The following is a 24,708-nucleotide window of genomic DNA, read 5'->3' as shown; positions in this document are numbered from 1 at the left end:
CCTTAATTAAAATATTGATTTGTATGGATTTATGTTTTTAAATCTCTATTTTGGCAAATGAAAATCCAGAAAACCTTTGTTATGCTTTCTTTCAGGAACAGAATGTGAAGACCTCATAGAAGAGTTGCTGTGTTGCCTCATCCAGCTCATTGTTGAAATTCCTCTCTTGTAAGCTGGCTTTTTTCTTTATTTTCACCATCTTTGTATAATCTGAGCATTTAGGAGAGTGTAAAACTGAGAGTGATAGGGTTATAATGTTTGTATATTTGCATTTGAATGCTCCGTCTGATGGTCTGGTTCTGATAGTGGCAACCTGCTGCCAGTACCTCCCATGAATATCGAAGAAGTATATGATCACCATCTCACACCCAGGTCAAACCATCAATAGAAGCTGTCCCATTTTATTTTGTAAGATCTTTGTTTCAGGTACCTCTGCCAGCTCACAGACTCTTCTTGCTGACTGCTGGCTGGAAACGGTTATGCTCTGCAGGGAAAGGTACCTTGGAGATGTTGCTTCTTCTCGGGGGTGTGCAACAAGGTGCAATCAGGAGTTCCTCTACTGTAGTTGTATGGGGTTTTGAACTGCTTGTGTACTAAATAAGTCATTACTTAATATTCATTCCTGAAATACCAGTCAACTGATGTCTGGAGAAGAGAGTAGGGATGAAAAATTGCTTGTATCAAAAATGGCATGGCCAGCAGGCTCAGGGAAGTGATTGTGCCTCTGTATTTGGTGCCCCTCATTGCAAGAAAGACCTTGAGGGGCTGGAGTGCATCCAGAGAAGGAGAATGGAGCTGAGGAGGGGTCTGAAGCCCAGGAGTGGCTGGAATTGCTTAGCCTGGAGAAGAGAAGGCTGAAAGGAGACCTCATCACTCTCTGCAGCAACCTGAAAGGAGATTGTGGTCAGGTGGGTACTGGTCTCTTCTTCCAAATGACAGGTGTTAGGATGAGAGGAAACAGCCTCAAGTTGCACCAGGGGAGGTTCAGGTTGGATATTAGGAAAAATGTCTTTCCTGAAATAGTGGTGAAGCACTGGCAGAGGCTGCCTAGGGCAGTGGTGGAATCTCCATCCCTGGAGAGGTTAAAAATCCATGTAGATGAGACACTCTGAAACCTGGTTTAGTATGCACGGTGGTGTTGAACTGGACCATCCTAGAGGTCTTTTCCAACCTTAGTTATTCTATGATTCTATATGTGGAATGTTTCTGTACATCTCCAGATTTGTTTACGTGTCTTTTTTTATGCACATGCTGTTTCTGAGATACATTTGTTCCGCATCCCAGTGGGGTATATGTCATGAAACACAATTCAGAATTATAGGAAGGAGAACTTACTTTGTTCTGTGGAAATAAAAATGTTTTTCCACATGTGTCCTGATAACTTTTAACTTCTTTTTCCCCAAGATAAATTTTGCCAAAGGCAACATTACCAGCATCTTTTGTGTTAAATCGCGTTGTAGACTGTGCTTAAAACGTGCTGCCCCAACTGAAGCATCACAGCTTTGGAAGAGTTTCTTATCATCTGTTATAGCGTAGATATAGCTCTGTTGATGATCTGTTTTTTCGGATCGTTCTTTTCGTTGGAAAGCTGACAAGGATGCAATAGTTTTTGAAACATTGCTCTCATTAAATACAACTCTGTCAACATTACATGAAGGTTTGGGTAGGTTGTGCGTAATGAATTGGTGACATGATTTAGAGTGTCATTCTGCAAAGCTCGTCAGGACTTCCTGGAACAGATAGGCTTTTTGTTTGGAGCAGATTAGAGGAAGTACAAAGGGGTGAAAGGACTGCCATATATCGGCAAGTTCATAAATCCTGCGGGGTTTTATTTTTCTTTCTTGGAAGTCCCGATGTGTGTGTGGAGTCCAGAGTCATTTATTCTGTCTTTCTGGCAGAAAAAGCTTTGCAGGCAGGATCATTCTTAACCCTTTTCATCAAATGAACCTGTCAGCATCTCTTATTCTGGTGTGAATGTGGTTGCTGGCAGCAGAAGTAGCTGTTAGAAGCACTTAGTTTATTATATAATAGAGTTATAAAAATGGCTTATTAAAAAAGGAGGAGCTATAAAGGCTGTCTGTAATCTTTAATATTCTGCCACATCAAAAACATGCGCAATTTTAGTAAGAGATAAATGTGGAAGGTTGGATTTTTTTGTCAAATAGGCTCTCTTAGCTAAATTTTTTCCTGAAGTATCATGTTACTGAATTATTAGTACAATACTGACACTTAGAAAATTGTGTATTATTGTCTTGTTTGGCAGTATAATATGTTTAACAATGTGATTATGCTTTCACTAACAATTTTATCCTCTTGTCATGGAGTACTTTGGGTTGGAAGGGACCTTGAAGACCATCCAGTTCCACCAGCTGTCATGGGCAGGGGCACCTCCCACTAGATCAAGTTGCTCCAAGCCCCATCCAAGCTGGCCTTGAACCCCTCCAGGGATGGGGCAGCCACCACTGCTCTGGGCAACCTGGGCCAGGGCCTCCCCACCTTCATCATGAAGAGTTTCTTCCTAATGTCTAATCTAAATCTTCTCTTTTCCAATTTAAAGCCATTTCCCCTTGTCCTCTTACTCCAGGCCTTTGTAAAAAGCCCCTCCCCAGCTTTCCTGGAGTCCCTTTGAGTACTGGAAGCTGCACTAAGATCTTGCTGGAGCCTTCTCCTCTCCAGGGTGAACAAGCCCAACTCTCCCAGCATGTCCTCATAGCAGAGCTGCTCCAGCCCTCGCCCTGCTGGCCGTGCTGCTTTGGATGCAGCTCAGGACACGGGTGGTTTCTGGGCTGTGAGCGCTTGTTTTCTGCTCATGTGAAGTTTCTCATCCTCCAGCACCCCAAGTCCTTCCCCTCAGGGCTGCTCTTAGTCACGTTGCCCCCAGCCTGTATTGAAACCATGAATAAATAATAAATAAACAGTTGAAGTTATTCAAGTAGGAGCAGGAGAAAGGAGATATGGAGAAACTTGCTTTCTCTAATACCCAATTCAACTCTGTTCTTCATAAAGATCTTGTAAGGTTGAGACATTTTTGTTTAATGTAATATTATTCTTTTTGAGGTGAATGATCAGTATTATTTAACCATTGAGTTTACTTTTTATTTCTCTCCCTCTCCCTGATCGGATTTACACTAAAAACTCTTTCCCTGGTTTGTGTCAAGGGAGTAGTTGATTTCTGTCTTTATCTGGAATAAATCAAGCGAATCACAAGCTTAGTATGTGAATTTTGGGGAAGAATAGCTTGTCAGAGTGTAAAACATGAAATATTCAAACAATTTCTGTAGTAGGATCCCTTGCAAGAGGATAGGCAGCTCTGGCAGCTTGCAGTGGCACTGCTAACACCGCTTGTCTGCAAAGCTGCTATTAAAGATAGATTTTTGTTATGACACACAATTAAAATCTCCATGATGAGCCTGTCTGTGAAGCATTATTTGGAACAGCTAAGTTTCTGCAAGAGCATTCAATAGCCTTAACAGAGGATCATCACAATTCGTGAGTCCCTTGGGATCTGTAGATGCGGTTCCACAGAGGAGTGGATACAGCTGGCAGCTGCTGTCTAAATATATTGCTTCTCTATACACCAGTTTAAGCTTCTTTTTGTCTCCCTCACTGAAATACTAAGATTATTTTTAAAGCATTGAAGACCATCTCATTGTTCAAGATGGAGGATCAGAGTGCTACAATCCTGCAGTCTTTTGAAATCATGGAATCACTAAGGCTGGAAAAGACCCCTTCAGCCCAACCCCACCGTGCCTGCTAAACCATGTCCCCAAGTGCCTTTTCTACGGGGTCTTTGAACCCCACCAGGGATGGAGACTCCACCACTGCCCTGGGCAGCCTCTGCCAGTGCTTCACCACCCTTTCAGTAAAGAGTTTTTTCACAATATTCAATCTAACCCTCCCTTGGGACAACTTGATGCCATTTCCTCTTGTCCCATCACTTGTCACTTGGGAGAAGAGACCAGCACCCACCTCACCACAACCTCCTTTTAGGGCGCTGCAGAAAGCGTTGAGGTCTCTACTCAGCCTCATCTTCTCCAGGTTAAAAATAGTTCTCGATATAATGTGCTTTTTTGATGAAAGCAGCATGCTTCAGATGTACGAAATTATTTTCCTGCTCTGTTTATGTAATTTCAGATATGGTGTCTTAATTTCTTCCCTTTGCAAATCTGTCACTGAGCAGTGGGCAGCATTGCTGGGTGACACTGTGTAGCTACTGCCCGTGGCAAGGGGGATGGAACTGCATGATCTTTAACGTGCCTTCCAACCGACACCATTCTATGATTATAGAGTAGTGAGACATTTATGATTATGACATTATTCATCACTGAGCATCACGTTGTGAAGGTGTGTATTTAAAATGACAGGCACTGTTGGGAGCAGAGCTTAGGATTCCTGCATGTGATATTTTGCAAGCAGGTACATAGTTTTCACCCGTGTTCCAGACTGGCCAAAAGCAAGTGTAAAACTTTGGGCTCTATATGGGCCCCGAGTTCATGAAGTCTGAGTCTTTGCTGACCATGGGCAGCACTTGCTCACCCCTGAGCTTGAAGTTTTGGTAGAATGAGCTTGTGTTTGCCTCCAAAGTATTCTGCAGACATACTTGGAAAGTGAAAGCGGGCAGTCTAGCTGAAAATGAATTTGGAAGGTGTGTGAGATGGGAGCGAAGGCAAATCTGTTACTCACCTCTCTGTATCCCATAGAATCACAGAATCGTTTGGGTTTGAAGGGATATTAAAGCCCATCCAGTTGCACCACCTGCCATGGGCAGGGACACCTCCCACTGGATCAGGGGCTCCAAGCCCCATCCAACCTGGCCTTGAACCCCTCCAGGGATGGGGCAGCCACCCCTGCTCTGGGCAACCTGGGTCAGGGCCTCCCCACCCTCACAGGAGAACATTTCTGCTTAAGATCTCATCTCAATCTCCCCTCTTGCAGCTTGGACCCATTACTCAAGTGTAACTGAGGAGCCAAAATGTGCTGCTTTTTGTTGGGAAAGTCTGCAGAGAAGTACAGCAAAGTGCGTCTGGGAGTTATCTGTGATGAATTAAAGAGTTAGTTTGGTTTGGGAACAAGAAATGTCCTTTAAGGCAGTTACTCTCAGCATAGCTACGATGGGCTGTACCAGGGACTCTGAGACTCTGCAGCGTTGTGGCTCTGTACTTGAGAGTTATTAAAAAGAAGTTTAATTACTCTTAAAAAAGCAATCTTTGCTGCACTGTACAAAATGCCAAGGAAAAAGTTTTCCTGTTTAGTTTTAAGATATTTTGTAGAAACTACAGCATTATTGCTTTTCAAGAACCAGGCTTCTGCAGTCACTTACAACACTCGTGTTAGGGTGTGTTGATGTTTGATTTCTGGCTCCCTTGGGTGTGTTATAGATACCCTGCTTTTTCCTTGGTTTTGTTGATGTTAGCACTCACAAGTGTGCATGAATGATTAAAACTGCGCAGTCAGCAAAAAGATGCAACTTCAGTATTTAACTGCGTAACTTTTATGTAGAAACTCTTGCTGGCGTTTTGCTGCGAGATAAAGCTCCCAGAGGTTTCAATTATGAAGGCTTCTTTCAGCAGCTTGTTAAGAGCTGGTGTATATAACTGAACATCTGGTTGTTATCGGTACATTTTCACTTCATTAGAAACTATAAATGCATACGGACAAAAATTGAAGTGCTGTGATCCAGTTACATCACTGTTACCTAGCAGCCAGTGGTGCCAGAAGAAGCTTGTTGATATTTCTATTACATTCCATTATTTTCTGTAGTTACAGTTGGTTTTGGTTGCACTCTTAGTTGCTTCCAAATTTAAGCCTTAATCAGAGAATGGTTTGGGTTGGAGGGAGCTTAAAGCCCATCCAGTCCCTCCTCCTGCCACGACCAGGGGCACCTCCCACTGGATCACGTTGCTCCAAGCCCCATCCAACCTGATCTTGAACACCTGCAGGGATGGGGCAGCCACCAGTTCTTTGGGAAACCTTGGCCAGAGAACTACCATCAGCGTAAAAAATTTCCTTTACTACAATCAGAGTAAAAAATTTCCCCCTAGTATCTGGTCTGAACCTCTCCTCTTTTAGTTTAAAACCATCACCCCTTACCCTATTGCTACAGCCTCTGCTAAAAAGTTTTCCCCCATCTTTCTTATAAACCCCCTTTCAGTACTGGAAGGCTATGATAAGGTCTTCTTGGAATCTTCTCCAGGCTGAACAATCTCATCTCTTTAGCCTCTCTTCACGGGGAAGGTGTTCCAGGCCTTTGATCATTTATGTGGCTGCTGAACTTGCTCCAGCAGGTCCCTGTCTTTCCTGTGCTGAGGGCTTCGGAGCTGGATGCAGGGGTGAGGTCTCACCAGAGCAGAGGGAGAGAATCACCTCTCTTGCTGTGCCGGCCACGCTGCTTTGGATGCAGCCCAGGTTGCACGTTGATGGCTCATGTTGAGTTTCTTATCTCCCAACACCCCAAGTCCTTCTCCTGAGCACTGCTCTCACTCTTTTCATCCCCCAACCTGTATCAATATGATACTGAAGGTTGCCCCAGCCCAGGTATAGGACCTTGCCTTTGGCCTTGTTGAACCTCATGAGGTTCTCACAGTCCCACTTCTCCAGCCTGTCCAGGTCCCTCTGGATGACATCTTGTGCTTCTGGTGGGACAACTGCACCACTCAGCTTGGTGTCATCTGCAGACTCGCTGAGGCGTTTGAACACTGTTTTGACAATGTCTTGTCTCATTTAAGGATGCTTGCTGTATTTCCTGAGAGCTTAAATGTTGAGTGTTTAAGAAGGGCAATATAATTGATTATAAAGCTCTGTGGAATCATTGCAATGTAGGAACAATGCCATATACGGATGATGAGAAACACTTAGGAATTTTCTCCCTGCAAATCGTGAGCAGCAAAGAGGTTAAAAACTGTTTTCTTTCCTGTTTCTAGCATAATTTTATTTTTTTGGCTACTTTCAAAACAGTAGGTCAGAATAATGCTCTGTAAAAAAGGGACCTTTATGAAGATTGTAGTAGCTCCAGTATTTGAAGAACTGTTTGACTTCAGAATTTTTGGCAGCTTTAATGTTCAAAGGGAAACTTCCATCCCTTGAAACTTAGGTTGAAGCTAGCAAAAATATCCAAACTGGAGGAGATTTGTATTGCTTCACTTTGAAGATCCTCAAAGTTTTAGACTCTTGTGCTCTGTGTAAGAATGATGTGATGTGATGAATACAAAGGGAGTTTTATTTGCTGCTGCACCATCAGGAGACACAAAATACTTATTTGTTTGGAATATTTTCTTCACCACTCTTATATCCATTTCTCTTTCCTGATGGCAGATGTGTGGAATTTTAGGTGTCTAAAGGTCCTAAGCAGAAGAGTCTTTATTTGTGCTTCATATTCCTCTTTCTATTTTATTTCTATTCTAATGTAGTTTTTTATTTTAGCCTTACACTGGTATTTCTCTATGATCTGTCTTTTCACTAGGCTGGCTTTAACTTACTTTCAACTTGTAGTAAACTTAATATGCCTACAGCACAGAACAACGTCAGAGGTCAGCACTGTTTATCACACACCATGCTGTATATTCCACTCTAAAACTCCCAGGGGAGGTTTAGATTGGATATTGGGAAGAATTTCTTCTCTAACAGAGTGGTGAAGCACTGGAAGAGGCTCCCCAGGACAGTGATGGAACACCTGGGATGTTTAAAAACTGTGTAGAGGTGGCACATTGGGACATTGTTTAGTAGGCATGGTGGTGTTTGGCTTATAGTTGGACTGGTTGAGCTTAGAGGTCTTCTCAAACTTTTATGATTCGATGATGTCCAAGCTCCTAATAATCTGCTTTCTCTCTTGTGTTTTTTAGCCTTTTCTTCACAAAAGATACTGGATACATCTTAAAAACACCTGCTTGCTAGAATTTGGGTTCGTTCTCTGGTCTGGGCGGCAGAGACAGCTGGGCGTTGAAACCAGTGGTTTGAGTCAGAAGGGACCTTAAAGCCCATCCAGTTTCAACCCCTACCATGGGTAGGGACACCTCCCACTGGATCAGATTGCTCCAAGCTCCATCCAACCTGGCCTTGAGCCGTCAAGATGGCTCAGCCTTGAAACCATTGTGCTTGAGAGGTGGTGTTACAGCCAGGTTGTGGAGCGGGTCTGCCCTTCATGCAGACTGCAAAGCTGGAACACATGATGTGATCCCTGTGGTCTAGCTCTGTCCAGGTGTCTGTAGGGGTCTGAGGTAGCTCTTTGAGTACATGGGTCATCTTCTGGGCCCCTCACTTCAAGAAGGATATCAAGGAGCTGGAGTGTATCCAGAAAAGGCCAATGGAGCTGGGGGAGGAGCTGGAAAACAGGGGTTATGAGGAGTGGCTGAGGGACCCAAGGTTGTTTAGCCTGGAGAAAAGGAGGCTGAGGGGAGACCTCATCACTGTCTACAAATGTCTGAAAGGATGATTGGACATGAGGAAAAATTTCTTCAACTGAAAGTGTTCTCGGGCCCTGGCAGAGGGAGGTGGTGGGGTCCCCATCCCTGGAGGTGATTAACAGATGGGGAGATGAGGTGCTCAGAGATCTGATTTAGTAGTGGACAGGGATGATTGGACTTGATAATCTCAAGGGTCTTTTCCAACCAAGTGATTCTATCCTTTTCTGATCTCCCAAATGTTTGGAGTGGGTTGTAATGAACGTTGTTTATATCGGCTGCCGCATTGAGTATGTGACATTGGTGGTTGTAATATTAGGAGTGATTCCAAGAGGAAAGACAGTGTTCGCTTTGGGTTGTTATACATGTATCCTGAGACTGATAACCAGATATTCTGCTTGCTTTCCAGTTTTCCAAACTGATCCTATTCTCTGTGGTGACTCCTCTTTCACCTTTCTGGTGGGCCCTCAGGAAGCAGGGAAATTAAACCTGGTTCCTGTATGATTTGAGAGTTTTTGTATGAATCAGCCCTTTTGGCAACTTTCCTGAATTAGAAAACGAGTTACCTTTTAACCTTTTAATACTCGGAGTAGGCAGCTCTGGCTGGGTGAAAGTTCAGGAAAATATTTAAACGGGGGGGTGGTGTGTGTGTTTCGTTTGGTGGTGTGAGCTGAAATTCAGAGGTTTGTTTCTGACTGCTCAGCCTGTTTGCTCTGTAGGTGTGAAATCATTTATGAGCTCTCAGCCTCTGCTTGCTAAGCTATAGAAATAATGTTTCATTGAGTAATTAAAGTGCCTTTAGCAGCATGTGCCTTCAGAGTGGTAATTGCAGCTCCTAGCTAAGATATTCCAACCTATTTCCTCCGTGCTTCATCTCTTTCACAGACCTCTCTCTTGGAGGCAGGGACAAAGCTGAGTGGTTTGGTGAATACAGCAGCAGGACAGTGACACATTGGTTGTTGAAGTTCTTGGTAGATGGTGCTGATAGATCATCCACATGGTTTTGAAGGGAAAAAGCAGGTTATAGAATCATGAAATAGTTTGGGTTGGAAGGGACCTTAGAGATTATCTAGTTCCATCTAGTTGATCCATCATCTAGATGCCAGGGCACTGGGCAGTCAAGGTTTTAGCAGTGCATAGATCTTGTTCTATGGGAGGCAATTGCATCGTGTGGAAACACGAGTTCCACTAATACCTGTCCCCTTACCAGCTTAAGTACATGAGATGCTGGTGGCATCAGACTCCTGTGAGCTGCTCCTATTGCTTTTGCTTGACTCTGCAGGCGCAGACAAGAGTATTTGGATTTTTGTATTTTCCCACAGGCTGCAACTGACAGGTGACCTTGCTGCTGTGATCTTTGTGTTTTGATCTGCTTCAGACCCCAGCATTTTCTTTGCAGCTCAGAAGAAATCTGCTTAGAAACCCAGTGACGTGCTATGATGTGCCATCTGTTTTCTGTGTGGTACCGCTTAGTGTGACCACTTGATATGGGTGCAGGCAGAGTTGCTCAGGGAGGTTGCCTGAACTGGCTGCTCTAGTCTTATTTCTACCACAAAGAAGATCTTCTGTATTTGTTAAAGATTACTGTTTTGAACATAGACCTCTTTTTGAGACATTTGGAACTGAAATGCAGTATCAGTGCTCTGATATATTTGAAACAACATTGTAAAAGGGCAAGGTGAACTCTTGTTCCAGTTCATGAAGACAAAATAATAGAAATATGTTCTTGATAGTGACAGGACAAGAGGAAATGACCTCAAGCCGTTCAGAGGGAGGGTTAGATTGTATATTAAGTAAAATTTCTTTACTGAAGAGTGATGAAGAACTGGAAGGGGCTGCCCAGTGCAGTGGTGCAGTCACTGTTCTTGAGGTGCTCAAAAAACCTGTCCACATGGCACCTGGGAGCATGGTTTAGCAGGCATAGTAGTGTTTGGCTCATGGTTGGACTGCAATCTCAAAAAGAAAAAATACAGATGGAGAAAAAAATCCCCAAGCTGTGCGTGCTTTGATCCGTTGCTCTATGAAGCCCAATTACTTGGGACATGAGATCTTACTGAGTTCTGTGGAATTTTTGGGTGTTTTGTAAGACTCTTGGGAAGGGAAAAAAAGAAAAATACACCAAAACTCAAAACATCACGCAGTTCTTCTGGTTTTCTGAAGTAAATAGGCAAATAATTTTGACATTCGATTGATACATGAGTTCATTATTTCTTGTTTCCTCCTTATCTGCAAGCAAACAGTTTTCAGAGGAAGCTGGAGATCAGCAAAAATTCCATGCAAAGCCATTCTGTGTGACTGATAGCTTTGAATAAAATAAAAAATCAAAACCAACCCCCGCCATTCTGTAGTCTCTCAATGTAAATAAACAGTATTTTCTTTGAAGTTAAAAGAGATTCCTGGTAGTTCTTGTGACCCTTTAGAAATCCTCGAGTTTCAGAAAACTGTACATTTGACCCTTGGTGGGGAGAATAGATGTGCTTTATCCTTGCACTGATAGATTAAGGGTAACTGTAGCTGAGGGTACCAGGTACCGGGGCGCTGGTTGCGTTTATGTCAAAACAGATCTAATTTGAACAGATTCTGTGGGTTGAGTGGAATGTTTCTGCAGTTAAGTGTGCCCTAATGGATTTTGAATAACACAAAAATTAGAATAACTCACTAACTGGAGCTGTGTGGCTTAAGCTGTATTTAGAGCTTTTTTCTCCTTTTAGTTATATAAGGGTATTGGAAGTGATTTTCTTGCCCCTCTCCAATTACTTAACACATTACAGTAACCTCTTTGTTTATTTCTTTATACTAAATCTTATAAAAATAGAAAAGAATTTTGTAATGTCTCCTCAAATTTGCTGTGCTACTTGTATTGCTTGTCAGAAAAATAAGTGAATTAATGATTGAGGTGGAGAAAAAGCATACTACACTCTGCAATTTGCTTCCTCTCAGCAAAGTGACACAGCTGTTTTTGTGGAATCATGGAACGGTTTGGGTTGGAAGGGACATTGAGCTGGTCTAAGGTCTCCCTGGAGCCTTCTCTTCTCCAGGCTCAACAGCCCCAACTCTCTCAGCCTGTCCTAAAAGCAGAAGTTCTCCAGCCCTCAGATCATCTGTGTGGCGTCCTTTGGACCCATTCCACCAGTTCCATATTGTTCTTCTGCTGGGGATTCCAGAACTGGACACAGGACTCCAGGTGGGGTCTCATAAAAGTGGAATATAGGGGGATCCCCTCCCTCGCCCTGCTGGCCGCGCTGCTTCGGATGCAGCCAAGGACACGGGTGGTTCCTGGGCTGTGAGCGCACAGTGGTGACTCATATCGAGTTTCTCATCCCCCAGCACTCCAAGTCCTTCTCCTCAGGGCTGCTCTTTGTTGTGTCATCCCCCATCCTGTAGCAAAACCACAGATTGCCCCAACCTATGTGTAGGACCTTGCCCTTGGCCTTGTTGAGCCTCATGAGGTTCTCACAGCCCCCCCTTCTCCAGCCTGTCCTGGTCCCTCTGGAATGTTTTGGAGGTTGAAGCATGTCACAAAGACAGCCTTTTTATTCATCGCTTCAGGTTTGGATGCATTATTCTTGTATTCTTAGCCTTGGTAATGATAAGTGTCTGATTTTTTTTTTTTTTTGCTATAGCTAAAAAGTATTTTTTCAAGCTTTTTTTTTTTCCAGAGAAAGATATCTCAACTTTTTTTTTTGCTGATGGCTAAAATGATTAATAATGAGTACATGTAGGTCTTCCCTGCTTTATTTGGAATGGATGTGGATAGTGGATTGCAAAGCATCACAGTTTTGGAGAGGGAGAGGGAGTCATTCCTTGCTCAGCCTTGCTTCTGCCTGAGGGGAATTTGCATAACCTCTGGCCTGATCTAATTATCAGCATTTACCCTGGCTAACTTCCTCTGTAGTAAAAAAAAGTCTGGTAACTCACAAAAATTAACAGTAATTAAAACATACTTCATGGTTTTAAGGAAGAATATTATTGGAACAGTGTGTCTCTTCCTGACACGTAACCTAAAAAGTGATGGATTCAAACACTCCAGTCATGCGAGAGAAAACAAAAACAGTGAGTTTGCATAACCTTCACTTTCAAAAACATATTTGTATCTGAGGTAGCCTGGTTTTGTGGACTTCGATCCAGGAAACTGTGATCCCAGTTTGCTGTTGAGGTTGATCAAATAACCAGCAGGCTCTTTGATCAGAAACTCTGGCCCAGAAGAGCTGTGATGTGTGGAACTCTTCTTCCTGACCCTTTTCATCAATGCGTGTTATTTACTACATTTCTGGCACCATGTTTGAGAATATTGAAGTCCTCAAGTTTGCTAAAAATCAACACCCTCACAGGAAAACATTTCTCCATAAGATCTCATCTCAGTCTCCCCTCTTTCAGCTTAAAACTGGTCCCCCTTGTCCTATCACTGTTGTCATTACAAGAAAGAACACTTAGTTTTATCTTCACACTTGTTTTAACTTCATGAATGTAATTTTTGGAGAGTGACATTGAATAAAGAAAACATTAGCATCACTTCTTAAATACACATTGATGCTGATTATGTGTTTTTAACTTTAAATAGAGATACTATTAAGTCTTTGAATTTGAGAAGTATAAGTGGATTTTGTGCTTCCAGTATGTCCAAGGTAAAAAAATCCTTGATAATTGATGCTGGACACCTGTTATAACTTAATAATATTGGATTGTGAAGCATACTGTGAAAAATGCATGGTAGAGGAAGCATTAAAAGTACTTAAAAACTATCTTTCTAAGGCTGGATGGGACTTTGAGCACCCTGATCCAGTGGGAGGTGTCCCTGCCCATGGCAGGGTGTTGGAACTGGGGGAGCTTTGAGGTCCCTTCCAACCTAAACCATTCTATGATTCTGTAATGGATCAGAGGATGGTACTGTGTTACCAAGTGAAGTACAACATCTCCTTCTTTTGGAGGAGGTAAAAATGGTGAAGAATGCTACACTGGCTCATGTCGAAGCTACTTCATTTTGTTTTAAAAGGTGTCCTGTAGTCTTCAATTCATTAGTCACTAAGGAGGCAAATATAATTTTTATTCTCCTTTTAAAACTGAAATGTGTAACAAAGTCATTATAGGCAGGAGTGCAAACAGAAAGCATGAGTGCAGTTGAGCTCTCTCTCATCCATTTAGCTACACAGCCTTTCCTAATTAATCTTAACTTAATGAGGTTTCCTAAACTGTCTGATGTCAGCATTTATTTATTACAGCGCATCCTTTGGGATTGGCTGTGGTTGCTTTAGAATTACTGTTACCTCAAAAATACCATTTGAAAATGAACAGGGCTCAGTGCTGGGTCTAATTCTGTTCAGTGCCTTTATCCATGATCTGGATGAGGGGATCGAGTGCTCCGTTTGTGAGTTCACGGATGACACCAAGCTGGGGGGAAGTTTTGATCTGCTGGAGGGCAGGGAGGGTCTGCAGAGGGACCTGAAGAGGCTGGATCGATGGGCTGAGACCAGTGGGATGAAGTTCAACAAGACCAAGTGCCAGGTCCTGCACTTGGGGCACAACAACCCTGAGCAGCTCCAGACTAGGAAAAGTCTGGCTGGAAACTGCCTGGAGGAGAGCGACCTGGGGGTGTCAGATCCATCTTGGCTTGGATCTGACACGGCGTGACCAGCAGGTCCAGGGAGGTTCTTCTCCCTCTGGACTCGGCACTGGTGAGACCGCTCCTCGAATCCTGGGTTCAGTTCTGGGCTCCTCGCCACAAGAAGGACATTAAGGAGCTAGAGTGTGTCCAGAGAAGGGGAATGGAGCTGCGGAAGCAGCTGGAAAACAAGAGTTATGAGGAGTGGCTGAGGGAGCTGGTGTTGTTTATCCTAGAGAAGAGGAGGCTGAGGGGAGACCGTATCACTGTCTACAACTGCCTGAAAGGAGATCGTAGCGAGATGGATGCTGGTCTTTTCTCCCAAGTGAAAGGTGATGGGACCAGAGGGAATGGCCTCAAGTTGCACCAAGGCAGAGTCAGATTGGAAATTAGGGAAAGTTTCTTCACTAAAAGGGTTCTAAAGCACTGGCAGAGGCTGCCAGGGAGGTCATGGGTCACTGTCCCTGGAAGGGTTTAAGAGATGGGTAAATGAAGTGCTTAGGGATATGATTTAGTAGAGAACCGGTACAGTTGGGCTTGATTACCTCAAAGGTCTTTTCCAACCTAGGGATTCTATGATTCTAAATGTATATAGTATCTTGATAGCCTAAGTGTTTCTGACACTTAAACTAGCATTAATGTATTATATTCTTTTCTTAAGGTTGACTTTTCCTGGCAAGTGGAGCTGTGTTTGGCTAACTAGACATTTCCCTGAATTGGCAAGATGGTTTTGTGACCATTTTATGTAACAGGACAAGGGACATGGTTTTGAGCTAGATCTGTTATTTTTAGAGTGAAGTGTAGTTTGAAAACTGTCTTGAAGCTTGGGGCGATGCCTTTATGGTTTTACATTGGGTTGTCTTTCGACATATCAAAGAAAATGCTATTATGAAGTGTGGTATGAAGTGATTCTAGGTTTTTTTAATCTGTTGTTTACCTGTTCCTGGTTGAAACTTGGTGTACTAAACCATGTATAAGCTCAGGTGAAGCTCCCAAGTGTTCTTGGAAGTTGAGATGATAAACAAACCTTCTAGATTAATCTTTTTTGTGGTTTGTTTTTTTTTTTTTTCCTGCAGAGATATTACATACAGCATCTCCTTGGAAGCTGTGACAACTCTCATCGTCTTCCTCTCCTGCCAATTATTCCACAAAGAAATTCTACGAGAGAGCATCATTCACCGATACCTCATGCAGGGTCGATGGTATGTTATATTCTGGAGTGGCACCTAATGGCAAAGCAGATGCTTCTGATGGCTTCTTTAGACTGTGCTTGGAAACAAGACAGCAAAATGCATTGTGATAGCAAATTTCTTATGCTCAGAAGAAAACAGAACTTGAAAGCAAATATCTTCAAAATCTCATGAGGTGTGGCTGAGGGACCTGGGATTGTTTAGTCTGGAGAAAAGAATGCTGAAGGGAGACCTCATTGTTCTCTGCAGATTCTGGAAAGGAGGTTGTGGTGAGGTGGGGTTTGATCTCTTCTTGCAAGTGACAGGCAGTAGGACAAGAGGAGATGGCCTCAAGCTGTGTCAGGGCAGGTTCAGATTAGACACCAGGAAAAATTTCTTCACTGAAAGGGTTCTCAGGTGCTGGCAGAGGCTGCCCAGGGAGGTGGTGCAGTCCCCATCTCTGGAGGGGTTTAAAACACAGGTAGGTTTGGATATTAGAAAAAAGTCTTTAGTGAAAGAGTGGTGAAAGTGGAGCCTCCATCCCTGAAGCGACTGGAAGAGTGGAGTCTCCATCCCTGGGGCTTTCAAAAAAGTTGTAGATGTGGCACCCTGGGACATGGTTTAGCGGACACAGTGGTGTTGGGCTGACGATTGGGCTTGATTAGCTTAGAGGTCTTTTCCAACCTTCATGATTCTTTCGGTGTATAAATACTTAGTAGGTTATAAACTCACTTGTGTAAGTAATGCCACTTGTTCTGGCAAGTTGCTGCTTTTGTTTAAATGCTTTGTAATCATGGTTTTTACGCATTTTGGTAAAGCTACTGTTCATCCTCTTTCAAGTTTAAATTCCATGCAAACAGATGTTTGGTAAGTGTATCTGCTGTCTGGTTTGCTGAAATTTCTACTTGATGTATGAGAGACGTACTGCTCCAGGCAGGGGGGACCACAGGGTCACAGGGTGACCAGGGTCTTCAGCAGTGTGGGCAGAGCAGCTGGAGGCAAGAGAGATGTAGAGCTTCAATATCTGTGGGATTTGGAGTTGTTTAAATCTCTGGACTGAAGGAAGGGAGGGTTTGGAGCAAAAAGGTGAATGTTTGGGAGAATAAGCAGTACATGGTCTATGAGATCTGAGTTGGGAGTAGAAGGTACCTGGCCTCTGGAGAGCGTGGTGGACACGGTGACCGGAAAGATGATCTGAGGGCTGGAGCATCTCCTATATGAGAGCAGGCTGAGGGAGTTGGGGTTCTTGAGCCTGGAGAAGGCTCCAAGGAGACCTTAGAGGAGCTTCTAGTAGTGAAAGGGGCTCCAGGAAAGCTGGGGAAGGGCTCTTGAGTGGGGAGTGCTGGGATAGGACAAGGTGGAATGGTTTGAAGCTGAAAGAAAGGACATTGAAATGAGATCTTAGGGAGAAATGTTTTGCTGTGAGGGTGGGGAGGCCCTGGCCCAGGTTGCCCAGAGCAGTGGAGGCTGCTCCATCCCTGGAGGGGTTCAAGGACAGGTTGGATGGGGCCTTGAGGAGCAACCAGATCTGGTGGAAAGTGTTCCTGCCCATGGCAGTGGGGGGAACTGGGTGGACTTTGAGGTCCCTTCCAACCCAAACCATTCCATGATTCTGTGATTTGGTGGCTGGGAATTCAGAGCAATGTGAATACTTGGAGGGGCACTGGAGTTCCTCCTAACACAACCCCGTTCTGTTCACCTCTGAAATGTATGGGAGTGGACACCAACTATGTTTCTATGGAAATCTTCCTCTGTTAGGGAAATACTGGAACCTTTTCTTTAAATCCCACAAATTTTATGTGCATTTGTCAAAATCATTTAATTGAGATCAGATTTTTCATTGGTCTCTGCAGATGAAACTGTTGTTACCTCTCCTACTTAACCAAAGCATGGAGCAAAAACTAAATAAATATGTTTCTTTCCCTTGTGTATTTTTCAAGTTGTGTCTTGAGGTAAAAGAATGCAAGGATTCCACAAATTAAATGATATTGGCTTAAAAGCAGTATTGAAAAAAGAAGACAAAACCTAGTTTCCATGATGTGCTGTTGAATGTGTTCCTGCAGAGCCCTGTTGAGTTCAGCGCAACTTTGTGTGGGCAAGACCTTGGCATTCATCCCCTCTCCAGTCTGCTCAGCACTGGGAGAGTTATTGCTGTCTGTCTTCCATGCCAAATGCCAGCCTTTGCACCTTGCCTGGGCTTTGGGGTGCCAAATTTTGCAAGTCGTGAGTCAACTGAAGCTGTTTTCTCTTCCTTTTCAGCCTCCCGTACACCAGCAGGCTTGTGAAAACTTTACTGTATAATTTCATCAGGCAAGAAAGAAGCCCTCCTCCAGGGACCCACGTCTTCCAGCAGCAGACGGATGGAGGAGGACTGCTTTATGGAATAGCATCCGGGGTGGCAAGTGAGTCTTATTCTCTGTAAATTTTGTTTTAACCTTAACAAGATATTGCCTTCTCGCAGTCACCCCTGAAGCCCATTTCTTTTTCGACAAGCAATACCGGTGTCCGTACTCGGCATGGAAAGGCTATCCACAGATCTGCTAATGTTGTAATTGTATACAGTCCACCTCGAGGTGCATTAGAATGTGATGCAGTTATATCTGCAGGGATACCTGCAGGACAGCACACACTGAACATAGCACTTGGTCTCTGTTTTTCTTTCATTGAGTGTCATGGTTTAGCTCCAGCCCAGCCAATTTTTGCAGCGAAAACCAAGTGGTTGGGCTCCTAATTCCCTCTCCCTTAGGGCGGGTGGAAAGGGAAATGAGAGGAAAAGACTTGTGGTCTGGAAAACGAAAACCACAGCTTTAAAAAAAAAGAAAAAGTAATAATAATAACAACAATAATAGTCATAATTCTAGTACTAATGATATATATACAAATATATTGAATCATGTCCCCACCCCGCTTGATGACTGTGTGTCACTGAAGATGCTCCAGGGCAAACACAAGGGAAAGGGTCTGAGGTGAGGAGGGAGCTGGGCTCAGAACTGGATCCAGGAACACACGGATCCAGCATCAGGAACAAACAGACAGACAAGGTCCTCACTGGACTTCGGCCATCAAAGAAGAGAGAGAGACCCTTGTGATCTCTCGGTTTCATCCCCGTATGAGGTGTATGGGATGGAATCCCCTGTTGGTCAGTTTGGGGTCACCTCTCCTGGGTGACCTTTCTCGCTCCTTTCCCTTTCGGCTCCTCCAGCTCCAGGATGGCCTTGGTGTCCGTAGGGCTGAGCACGAGCACTGGCCTTTCTGCATCCCAGTGCCTGTGTGGTCGCTGCTGGAGAGGAGCCCTGTCTGACACACAGGCATTAACGCTCAGAAAATGAAGCTCCTCAGATGAGACTGAGCTAAAGTTGGAACGCTGATCCTTCCTTAACTCAAATCACAACAATTGAGACATTAAAAAAACCCAGCAAATAGTGCCCCATTTGATAAACTCTATGCTTCAAGTCACTTAGAATGCCGTCAGAAATACTTTTGGTTGCATCTTTTTGTTCTTTATAATTGCTCCGTGGGTATGGTGGCCTGCTCTGTGTCTCTGCTTGATCAGAAGGTTGGACTGAGTGATTTCAAGAGGTCTCTTCCAGCCTCCAGGGTTCTGTGACATAAGGGACTGACCTGGATAGGAATTTTTGTAACATGTTGTAGTGTATGCCCTTACCAGTAGGTTGACTAAAGTTTTTTCCTGAGCAGTATGACGAGGTTCTGACTGTTGGTGGGTGAACTCTTTGCTATAGAGAGGAATTGCCTGAAGAGTACGAGGGACTCGATGCCATTTTTTTTAAGGAAAAGCTTTCTCATGTTTACTATACTTTATACTATGTTTCTGTTGGTGGCTGCTCTCTTCCTCACACAGGATGTATTTTATTGGTGTGTATATTACATTTAAAAATTCTTCCTAAAGGTTTTTCTTTCCCATATAACAAGAGGAAAATATATTGCTAACAGTTTCTTTTTTCCCCAATAAACTAATTAACGCTTTGCAGGACAGTTACTGGTAAAAGTGATACTATTTATTGTGCTCCTTTGTGAAACCTGTTCACTGGCAGCATCCCTAAGGGATATTAAAGTTCAGGCCGCAAGTGGTCTGCCAGAAAATGTTGTACAGCTTGTGACAGTGCATGTGGATCTCCTCGTGGAGGCAGTAAAAGAGCACATCTCCGGCTCGGTGCAGCAGAGGCGAAACAGATCACTGCTTCTGTGTTCAGTTTTAAACACATCACTTCCCTTTCTTGTTGTGTTCAGTTTTGGGTCTCTCATTCTAAGAAGGACATTGTGGGGCTGGAGCATGTCCAGAGAAGGGGACAACAACCCTGAGCAGCTCCAGACTAGGAGAAGTCTGGCTGGAAACTGCCTGGAGGAGAGGGACCTGGGGTGTTGGTTGACAGGGACTGAACATGAGCCAGCAGTGGCCCAGGTGGCCAAGAAGGCCAATGGCATCTTGGCTTGGATCAGAAACGGTGTGGCCAGCAGGGCCAGGGAGGTTCTTCTCCCTCTGGACTCGGCACTGGTGAGACCGCTCCTCGAATCCTGTGTTCAGTTCTGGGCCCCTCACCACAAGAAGGATGTTGAGGCTCTGGAGCGAGTCCAGAGAAGAGCAACAAAGCTGGTGAGGGGGCTGGAGAACAGGCCTTATGAGGAACGGCTGAGAGAGCTGGGGGTGTTTAGCCTGGAGAAGAGGAGGCTGAGGGGAGACCTCATTGCTCTCTCCAACTACCTGAAAGGAGGTTGTGGAGAGGAGGGAGCTGGGCTCTTCTCCCAAGGGACAGGGGCCAGGGCGAGAGGAAATGGCCTCAAGCTCCACCAGGGGAGGCTGAGATTGGATATCAGAAAAAATACTTTCACTGAGAGGGTCATCAGGCACTGGCAGAGGCTGCCCAGGGAGGTGGTTGAGTCACCATCCCTGAAGGTGTTTAAAAGGTGGGTTGATGAGGTTCTCAGGGACATGGTTTAGTGGTTGCTAGGAATATTTGGACTCGATGATCCTAGAGGTCTTTTCCAACCTAATGATTCTGTGATTCTGTGGAGCTGGGGAAGGGACTGGAAAACAAGGATTATGGGAACAGCTCAGGGTGCTTTGGTGTTTTAGACTGGAGAAAAGGAGTCTGAGGGGAGACCTTATCACTGTCTACAACTGCCTGAAAGGAGGTTGTGGTGAGGTGGGTGTTGGTCTCATCTCCTAAGTGATAGGTGATAGGACCAGGGGGAATGGCCTCAAGTTGTACCAAGGAAGGTTCAGATTGGACATCAGGAAAAATTTCCTCACTGGAACGGTTCTCAGGCACTGGCAGAGGCTGCTCAGGGTAAAGTCCCTATCCCTGGAGGTGTTTGAAAGATCATGGAATCATAGAATCATGGAATAGTTTGGGTTGGAATGGGCCTTAACGATCATCTAGTTCCAACCCCCCTGCCATGGGCAGAGAGACCTCCCACTAGATCAGGCTGCTGAAGACCCCAGCCAGCCTGGCCTTGAACACCTCTAGGGATGGGGCAAACACCACTTCTGTGGGCAACCTGTGCCAGTGCCTCACCACTCTTATGATGACTGAATTCTTGCTTATGTCCAGTCTAAATCTGCCCCTCTCCAGTTTATACCAATTGCCCCTTGTCCTGTCACTCCAAGCTGTTGTGAACAGTCCCTCTCCAGTTTTCTTGTAGCCCCTTCAGGTACTGGAAGGTTGCTATACAGTCTCCTCGGAGTCTTCTCTTTTCCTGATGGGCAGATGAGGTGCTTAGGAGTATGATTTAACCGTGGACAGGTACAGTTGGACTCCATGATCTGGAAGGTTTTTTCCTACCAAGCAATTCCATGATCCTGTGTAATACGAGGTGACTCACAGCTCAGTGTGCTGCCGGAACACGTGTCTCCTCTCTGATTTCCAGTTTACAGGCTCAGGATAGACCAGTGCAATGGTTTGGGTTGTGCCTGTAACGTAAATGCGTCAGGAAACAGTTGCTTGGTTTGGAGTTCATTTAAACAGAGAAGAGAAACTAATTAAATTGTTCTCACAACCTTTTTATTTGAGAGTCCTAACAGGTACATTCTCTTCCTGCTTTCAATTGCTGGAGAAAATTACTCCTAAAATGTTTTTCTGAAGCATTTTCTGTATTAGGTTTGTACTTTAGCTTGTGAGTGGAGAGCAGCTCTCGCTGCATGTTTTGATGCCTCTGCTTGCCTGATGGTTTTACCCTTTCTGGGTCTAATCTCTGTAGTCACATTCGAGTATCATTCTGCATTAGTGCTGCCACAGGCAAACCAGCTTTTTTCCTCTTCTTGTTACTTTATTGGTTTGTAAAGTCTGCCCAGATTGCTGTCACTCTTTCCTTCCATTGTAGCTCCTCCGATACCATATCCCACCCTGACTTTTTACTTCTTGTGCATTGAGTTTGCATTTCTTAGTGCAAACTATCAAGGTTTGAGCCTACGTCTGTTCTTGTCTCTTCCTACAGTTCCACCCCCTCCGCTCTCTTGACCCTTTCCCTTAGCAACTCCCTCGGCATACTCCTACGCTTATTTTGTTGCTTCTTTCATGAGTCCCTGAGGTGCCATCTCTTCTTCCAGTGAATTAAGTGTCTTCCTTGAAAGCTTTAGGAAAAAAGCTGCTTTGAAGAACTTCCTAATGATCTCCCTGGGCAAAACAAAGAAAATAGGTGCCACATCCTGTTAAAAAATTGATATATTTTTTATTGTTTTGTTGATAAATGTGTTTTGTGGCTGATTATTTGCCTGTATACGATGGTTTCTTTCCTCAAATGAGCCTCCTTAACCCTGAAACCATAGAGCCAACATCCTCACACCAACTACTTCTTCTTGGTTTGGCCTCTGAGTGCCGGCAAGTTACCTGGGTACAAGTACCCTTCTCCATCCTGAATAATTAATATCTTAGTTTGAATTCAAGGTCCCCTCCAACCCAAATCACTCTATGATTCTATATATTAGTAGTTATTTTTTCTTGGTTCACAAAGGTACATTGAACTAACTTACCTTAAAATATTAATTTTTGTTGGCTTTAGATCCCCTCTGCTTTTTTTGGAGTGTAATCAGCCTTTCCCAGTTCGTGGTCTGCAGTTAACCAAGTTAAGAGAACTTATTGTGTGCAAACAAAATGTTTTGATACTTTGATTAAAGTTTCTATTATATTTTGCAAGAAATAAAATTAATTTTATGGTGAGGAACTATCAAATAGATGTGTAAGGCAGGAAAATGCTACATATACTCAAGACAATTGAAAAATGTTCAGTTTAAATGGTTTAATTTCATAGAATCATAGAGTGATTTGGGTTGTAAGGGACCACGAAGGTCATCCAGTCCAGCCTCCTGCAGTGAGCAGGGATGTTTTCAACTCCATCAGGTTGCCCAGAGCCCCATCCAACCTGGTCTTGAATGTTCCCAGGGATGGGGCATGCACCACCTCTCTGGGCAACCTGTGCCAGTGTCTCACCATACTCAGCTTGAAATAGTTGATTCATTTATACTTTTTTAAAAAACGCTAATTAATCTTGCAGTGTTTAGGGCTTAATGTAACAGTATGATCTAATTGACTTACTCTCTTGTTCTGTTCAGATGATTATAGATGTAATGGGTACAATGTAGTACCTCTAAGAAACTAAAGAAGAGGCAGTACCAGAGTCATCTTCATTAATCACCTACGTGATCATCATACCTGAACTGGTCCTCAAATGTGCCATTCTACAATTAAAATAAATCGAAGAATTCATAGGATCATAGAATCGCAGAAAAGTTAAGGTTGGAAGGGACCTTGAAGACCATCCAGTTCCACCAGCTGCCATGGGCAGGGACACCTCCCACTGGATCAGGGGCTCCAAGCCCCATCCAACCTGGCCTTGAACCCCTCCAGGGATGGGGCAGCCACCCCTGCTCTGGGCAACCTGGGCCAGGGCCTCCCCTCCCTCATCAAGAAGAATTTCTTCCTAATGTCTAATTCCCTTCCAATTTAAAGCTGTTCCCCTTTGCCCTGTCACTCCAGGCCCTTGTAAAAAGCCCTTCTCCAGCTTTCGGGGAGCCCCTTCAGTACTGGAAGCTGCTCTAAGGTCTCCCTGGAGCCTTCTCTTCTCCAGGCTGAACAATCCCAACTCTCTCAGCCTGTTCTCATAGCAGGGGGGGCTCCAGCCCTTGGATCATCTTCATGGCCTCCTCTGGACCTGTTCTAACAGTTCAAATTCAGTGTATAGTGGTCAATAATAACCTGCTGTCTCATGTCTGTACTCCTTGTTTGGAACTGAGTAATCATTTCTGACCATGAATGAGTTTCTATCATGTGTTGTCCTTTACTCTGCACCATGTTTTTCAGCATCAGTCTACTTGAAGGCATCTGTGACCTGTGTTGAACATCTGTCACTTACACTATAGCTTATTCCTGGTTTTTTTTGTCCTACATTCTGATTAATGGGAGCACTTGCACAGCTATCTTTAACTTTATAAGGTAACTATTTATTCATATTTAGCATTTTACGTTAATATTGTTTTCCTCTTCAATTTTATGTAGCCTGATAGTAACATGTAGAATAAAACACATCATGTTAGAGAGATTAAAAAAAGCTACTAATGATCTGTCTGTTATTTGTTATCATCCTTCCAAGCTGTTTTTCTAGTAACCAATACTTCAGACTCAATGTTTCTACCTTCCAGAGCCTTGTCATCTTGTGTCAGAGATCTGGTATATGATCTGCTGCATAACTACCACCCTGTCTGTCTCCCCAGTGCCTAGTCAATGTTTAATTGCCTGTTTATGCTCACCATAATGAAAATGTAGAGCTGAGACTTCTTTCCCACTTTTATTTGTTCATCTTCCTTCTTGCTTACAGTCTGTGATAGCATCATTCTCTTGTCTCTGTCATCGTGATGTTTTGACCTGCCTGAATGTGAAGATGTCGGTAGCATCCAGACATTGAACCTTCCTCTAAAGATGTGTCTGAACCAGAGTGAATTGTATGGCTGCAGATGTTCTTTGAGACTGGGTGGTTGAGCGTTAACAGCAGTGTAGCTGTGGCTGCTCCGTCTGCAAAAGCTGCTCGGCAAGCTGGGTTCTAGAGCAGCTGCATCCTGGCCAGAATCCTTGCTGTGAGGACCGTAGGAGCTGATGTGAAGTTAGGTAGATCTACTGTCAGAGCAAGTGCCTGAATGTCCCCTTTGAGAGTCTTTATTGCCTTTTTTTGAGAGATAACGCTCATCTTCTGACTTAACCACAGCAGTGCAGAAAAACATTGCCTCAGGCATAAATCTCTGCGGGCCACAGATGTATTTGCTATCGAGCTCTTATGCATTGCCCTGGACATGCACCCCGTTGTGTGTTTTGTTTTGTTTTATTTTGAGACCTGACTGATCTTTGTGGTCTTCCATGATGTGAGAGCGTAGAACAGTGACACAGCAGTAGCACCTCTGGTAGCCACCCAGGTCCACCAGACTCTTGGGGGTTTCAACCACAAGGATCTGAAACTAGATGAGCAGTATAATTATTTTAATAAATAATTGATAAGTTTTAAAAGCTTCACCAACGTATTTTTGATAGTAAGCCGCCAG

At 43.9% G+C, this 24,708-nt stretch overlaps 1 protein-coding gene across 2 annotated transcripts in view; it reads left to right on the top strand.

Moving 5' to 3' along the window:
• DYM (dymeclin) overlaps window positions 1–24,708 on the top strand; it is a 235,364-nt gene that overhangs the window by 23,041 nt on the left and 187,615 nt on the right. For both annotated transcript variants that reach the window (XM_069880980.1, XM_069880979.1), the window contains exons 5-7: window positions 96–168; window positions 15,072–15,197; window positions 17,424–17,566. In XM_069880980.1, coding sequence (XP_069737081.1) covers window positions 96–168; window positions 15,072–15,197; window positions 17,424–17,566 — 342 coding nt within the window. The remainder of the gene's footprint in view (window positions 1–95; window positions 169–15,071; window positions 15,198–17,423; window positions 17,567–24,708) is intronic.

The sequence above is a fragment of the Phaenicophaeus curvirostris genome, chromosome Z (genome assembly GCF_032191515.1).
Source record: "Phaenicophaeus curvirostris isolate KB17595 chromosome Z, BPBGC_Pcur_1.0, whole genome shotgun sequence".
Lineage (NCBI taxonomy): Eukaryota > Metazoa > Chordata > Aves > Cuculiformes > Cuculidae > Phaenicophaeus > Phaenicophaeus curvirostris.
Note: the sequence above shows the minus strand (reverse complement) of the source record. Positions and strands in the feature narration are given on the sequence as shown.